Here is a 6000-nt window from a genome sequence, read left to right on the forward strand (position 1 = left end):
CAACCCCCCTTTCTACCTCAAACCTTCCTGAGACCACTAGTTCAATTCACGGAAATGTAACTTTTACAGGGGCCCTAGATACTGTAGGCTTTTATTTGCCTAATGTGCTCATCTGGGTCCCAGAAATTTAGCCAAAGAATTGGTCACTGAACTTTTGTTGTTGTTGTTGTTGTTGTTGTTGTTAATCCTCATCCAAGGATATTTTTTTTCCATTGATTTTTAGAGAGAGTAGAACTAGGGCCAGGGATCAAATCTGCAACCCCGGTATGTGCCCTTCCTTTGACCAGGAATCGAACCACAACCTTTCTGTGCATGGGCCAATGCTCTACCCATTGAGCAACACCGGCCAGGGCTGGTCACTGAACCTCTGATCCCTGTCCATGTGGGCCAAATTATAGGGAGAGCAGTCCTCTTCCAGCTCCAGTTCCTCGTGTGCTCCAGCCCACTCTGGGTGAACATTTTGGTAAATACATTAATTATAAGGCACTTAGACAAACTGTGGAAAGTTTATTAATTTTATTTGGCTGCAGTATAACCTTCTCCAGCCACCAGGAAATCTTTGTATTAAGTTTAACCTCTTGAGGCCTTTGTTAAAGCATTGTCTTCACTTTGGGGCTATCCAGGTTAAGCAGGACCCTTGGATAAAGTCCAGAGGAGTTCAGCAAAAATGGTAAAAAGCATGGAAAACAGGCACACAGAGCCTGGAAAAGCCTGGGGGAGGCACTGAGGCGCTTACTCTATCGAAGGGCAGACTTGGCAGAGGATGTAGAGTCAATGAAGAGTGGGACTTAGAGGATGAGGCCTTGTTTCTATCTCTTTGAATAGAAGGGATGGTAGAGATAAATCATAGGGGAACTCCAGTGTCCGGAACACCTTCTCTGTGAGGGGACCTTTCCAGGCCTCTTGGCTGGTTATTTGTCCAGCCCTTGCTCCCCTAGAGTGTTTCGGCTTTCTGCCCCGTATTGCACATATCTCATTTTGCTTTTTAATATACTGAATGTTCGCAGAAAACACTCCAGCTTGCAGACACTATGACATCATCATGTGTATTGCCGTCACTGTCAGCCACCTGCTGGGGGGCAGGTGTTGGTAGTCTGAGCACTTGTGATTTTTAGGAAGCGTTTTCTCTGCTAGCTGAAACATGTTAAGAAATTGCGTAAACGTTGGACTGTGTCACTAAACTAATCAGAATCTAACATTTTTTTCTCCTAACAAAACTGTAAACTCCTCAAAGGTCAGGTCGGCGTCTTACGCGTAGGTATGAGCAGGGCAGCTCTGTGGAGTGCCTTGAGGAGAGCAGGAATGCAGGAGATACTGAGTCCTCACGGTGAACCCAGGAAGGCTTGTGGGAAAAGGCTGTGCATTCCCCAGGGAGACTTTCCAGTAATTTCTTTTGAACCCAGGACAGAGGACCGTTTGTGCCGGGTTTCAGCACAGCGCTGTCTGAAACAGGAGAGAGGCAGCCGGAGAACCTCTTGAGGCAGTTTCCAGTCCTGTGGTTCTGAGTCAGACATGGCCACCCCTACTCCTTGGAGAGACCGCTTGTAAAGTTGTCTCAGCCAGCATCCTGTAAGAGGGAACCAATGTCTGGTGCCCATCATTTACCAGCTTAACATGGTTCCACCCTTCTTCCCACTCGGGGAAGAATTAATAGGCGACACTGACAAGGAGAAACAGACACTGGAGAATCACAGAGCCACTGAGCTCAGCTTTGGAAAAACTCCAGGACCCAAATTTACCTAAGAAGCAAAATAAGGTTTAATGGAGAAGGAGAGTCAGGCGGGAGGAGCTTCTGAAGACTCATGCTGTGATGAGTAGTGCTTATTGCTTAGGAATGTTGTGTGGATTATCTGGGAAATGTGTGGAAAGTATTCAGAGCAGTGCTTGGCACATAGTAAATCCTACATAGTCCTATATAATAAAGAGGTAATATGCAAATTGACCCTCACTCCAACACACAAGATGGCCTCCCCCATGTGATCAAAGATGGCTGCCACAAGATGGCCAGCAGGGGCGGGCAGTTGTGGGTGATCAGGCCAGCAGGGGAGGGCAGTTGGGAGGGACCAGGCCTGCAGGGGAGGGCAGCTGGGGGGAAACCAGGCCTGCAGGGGAGGGCAGTTGGGGGTGAACAGGCTGGCACGGGAGGGCCATTAGGGTTGACTGGGCTGGTAGGGGAGGGTAGTTAGGGGCAATCATGCTGGCAAGGGAGGGAAGTTAGGGGTGACCTGGCCAGCCGGGGAGGGCAGTTGGGGGTGACCAGGCCTGCAGGGGAGAATAGTTAGGGGTGACCAGGCCAGCAGGGGAGGGCAGTTAGGGGTGACCAAGCCAGCAGGGGAGGGCAGTTAGGGGCAATTGGGCCGGCAGGGGAGCAGTTAGGTGTCGATCAGGCTGGCAGGGGAGTGGTTAAGGAGTGATCAGGCTGGCAGGCAGAAGTGGTTAGGGGCAATCAGGCAGGCAGGCAGGCAAGCGGTTGGGAGCCAGCAGTCCTGGATTGTGAGAGGGATGTCCTGAAGATGCCTCTTCACCTCTAATTTCCCCATTATTTAATGTCTCTGCAAGCTTTTCAATGGAGAGTGCGAGCTTAAATTACCATAGCACATTGCATACCCCTATAAACACATTAGGAGAAGGTATTGTGGTGGTTAATTTAATAAATGATTTTTCGCTTTGTGAGAGCATTCATTAAATTGATGCTCCAGCACAGTACTAGTCCTTACGTGGACACTGAGCCTTTCGGTTAAATGTTCACCAACAGGCACCTATTCTCACTTTCTCCATAAAGCAAGGTTATCAATCCGGGGACTTTGGCAAGCTTAACAATTATATCCTCCCTGTCACCTTCACCTGGGAGAAGTATTTACGAGTCTTCCCCCATTATTTTTTCCTCAGCTGTGGCCAAATGGCATGGGTGCTGGGAGCTGTGTTCTATGTACCACACGGTGGAGGGTGAGGCTTCTCTCCATCGCTCTGCGAGCCTCCTGGGGCAGTCAGTGCTGTCCTTGGATGGGTGAAAGGCACTTCAGAAATTTGGAGAAGCATTATTGTTAAAGTCCTCCCATATTGAAATGTACCAGTATTTTAAGGTTTTTTTTAGTATTCACTGTGAATCTAATAAGCCTCTTTGCTAGGAATATAATTTATAAATTAAAAGTAGAGGACTGTTCCCTTATCCTATCTAATAAAGAGGGAATATGCTAATTGACCATCACTCTGTCACAAAGATGGCTGCACCCACAGCCGAGGCCAAGTTCCCATAAGGAGCCTTAACGAGCAATCAGCAGGTACCTGAGGCTACGCCCTCCCCCGCCCCTGTGGGGCTTGATAGGGGATCTCAGGCTGCGCCCCCCCCACCTGGCGGGGCTTGACAGGGGACCTCAAGGTGCGCTTCCCGTCCTGGTGCTGGGCTAGGGGACCTCAGGCTGCTCCCCCCGCCCCAGCACCAGGCCGGGGGACCTCAGGCCATGCCCCCCCACCCAGCAAGGCTTGACAGGGGACCTCAGGCTGTGTCCCCCACCTGGCGGGGCTTGACGGAGGACCTCAAGGCATGCCCCCTGCCCCGGTCTGGGCTGGGGGACCTCAGGCCACACCCCTCGTCCTGGCGCCGGGCCAGGGAAGCTGAGGCTATGCTCCCTGCCAGGCAGGGCTTGACAAGGGTGGGACTGGCCAGGTCTGGATCTAGCCCAATGGGGGTGGGGGCAGCTGGGTCTGGGTCTCACATGATTTTGAGGTGCATGTGGGTGGGCGGGGACTTGACTCTGGGTCCTGTGGTGAGCCCCAGACTCTGACAGGAGGAAGGTTTTCATATACATTTTACTAATTTTCTTTCATCTCTGACACTTCTATTATAGAGAAAGGGCAAATAGCAATATTAAATTATTTCCTCTAAGTAATCCCCTTTTAATGTGCACGAATTTCGTGCACCGGGTCACTAGTGTTTGAATAAAGGACCTGTTAACCGGTGAAAAAATAGTTCCCTTTGATGTGGGTTTCTTTGCGTAGATAGGTTCTCTTGAGGCCTGTGAGTCAGGTTATAGGAATTCTTTTCAGCCCCACCTTTGGTAGAATAAAGGACAGCGGCCAGAGGGTGCAGGCTGGGCTCTGATTCGTTTCTTTAAAAGGCTGATTTAGTTACGTTTGTTGTTACGTTTATTGAAAATGGATTGGTGAAAATCTTGTACAAAAGTGCTTCTGTAGACCCAGGCCAGTATTTCAATTGGTTAGAGCAGTGGTCAGAAAACTCATTAGTCAACAGAGCCAAATATCAACAGTACAACGATTGAAATTTCTTTTGAGAGCCAAATTTTTTAAACTTAAACTTCTTGTAACACCACTTCTTCAAAATAGATTCGCCTAGGCCGTGGTATTTTGTGGAAGAGCCACATTCAAGGGGCCAAAGAGCCGCATGTGGCTCGCGAGCCGCAGCTTGCTGACCACGGGGTTAGAGCATTGTCCAAGATTTCGGATTTGATCTCCTGTCAGAGCACATACAGGAAGCAACCAGTGAATACTTACATAAGTAGACCAACAAATCAGTGTCCCTCTCTCCCTCCCTTCCTTTCTCTCTCTCTCTCTCTCTCTCTCTCAAATCAATCAATAATAAATATATTGGGGGGAAAAGCGCCTTTGTATTCCTTAACAGCACACCTTTTGATGGCCTTTGTAAAGAACCACCTAGACTACTTTTCAGTAGAATGGATTGTGCTCTTTTGAAATTGGAAGCTGTACTGTCATTTGCTTCATTGTTCTCTACCGAAACCCACATCTTTTATTCTAGCAAATTCCAGAATGCGATCTTCACTTTGGCTGCACCATCCCTTCCTTTCTGAGTTATGAATTGTCCCTGATTTGGAGAGGATTTTTCCCATAGTGATATTTGAAAGCACAATTCTAAGGGCAGAAATTATTCTTTCTTTTTATGAGTTGTTTTACTGTTTTGAGTCTTGGGGCTTTTTCCCCACTTATTCTAAAACAAGATTTTACTACTTTCACTTAGCTTAGATTGAAATTACTCAAACAGTTCAGCACAACCAGAAGTATTGCCACCTGTGTTTTATCACTGCTGCATAGATCAGGCAAGCGAAGAACTCAAGTACGGTTTTTGCTTGGGAACCTGTCTGAACCGCTCCCTCCTAGAAGTTGCCCATGCCTGTGAAAGCTCCTCACCTCCACAGCAAGAAGCATAACCCTATTTACCATAAAGTACATCTGTTTATTTTATGTTGTCCCCAGGTGTGCTGGCGTCTGTGGCCACATGGAATACCCCTGCCGCTTCCAGAACCCTTCTGCCACAACCCAAGAGGTCATTCCTCATCGGGTCTTCGCCCCCGTGAGCCTCACAGGTGCCTGCCAGGAGACCCTTCTGCAGCTGCTGTCTCCTTGCCTCTCAGCAGCACACTCTGTGCTGGGGACACACCCATTCTCCAGGCTGGATGTACTCATCGTTCCTGCCAACTTTCCAAGCCTAGGGATGGCCAGGTACCTTGTTCCGTTGTGGCACTTGGAGAGAACATGCTTGGGGAATTCTGTGACTATTTCTTGCTTTTTCTGAGCTCTGTCAGAGCTGTCATTTCATTAGGATGGAAGGGCCATGATTGCTTGTCCTTGGACATCTCATTGCTGCCTTGAGGGACAGTCTGTGCATAGACTCTATCATGCATGAGCCTTTGGGTGTCTTGGGCTGCATTCAGCTGCCTTAAAAATAGAATGACATTGTCGCTGGGATTCAGAAGACATGGTGTCCCCAGAGTGTTGTGTGTTGGATCGTGGCTGATCAGTGGCTGGTTAGCTTAGGTGGTGAGAGCATAATGCTAATGATCCTGAGGTCATAATTCTGGGCAGGGTGATACAACCTGGTTTCAGGGCCATAGGCTGCTCGCCTAATCCTGACCAGCTGTCTCATCCCTTCTCACATCGTCACAAGGGCAATGCCTTAAGAGCCCCTGTGTCAGAGAGACTGTGGATGGATCAGTGTAAATCCATCCCCACTGCTAGAAAAACAGC

The 6000-nt window shown here is 48.8% G+C and overlaps 1 protein-coding gene across 1 annotated transcript in view; it reads left to right on the top strand.

The window, feature by feature from the left end:
* LOC129151576 (aminopeptidase O-like) overlaps nt 1-5752 on the top strand; it is a 49377-nt gene extending 43625 nt beyond the window's left edge. Inside the window, exon 4 of the mRNA XM_054726824.1 lies at nt 5230-5752. Coding sequence (XP_054582799.1) covers nt 5230-5548 — 319 coding nt within the window. The 3' untranslated portion in view covers nt 5549-5752. The remainder of the gene's footprint in view (nt 1-5229) is intronic.
* The last annotated feature ends 248 nt before the right edge of the window (nt 5753-6000 follow it).

This window comes from Eptesicus fuscus, chromosome 15 (genome assembly GCF_027574615.1).
Source record: "Eptesicus fuscus isolate TK198812 chromosome 15, DD_ASM_mEF_20220401, whole genome shotgun sequence".
NCBI lineage: Eukaryota > Metazoa > Chordata > Mammalia > Chiroptera > Vespertilionidae > Eptesicus > Eptesicus fuscus.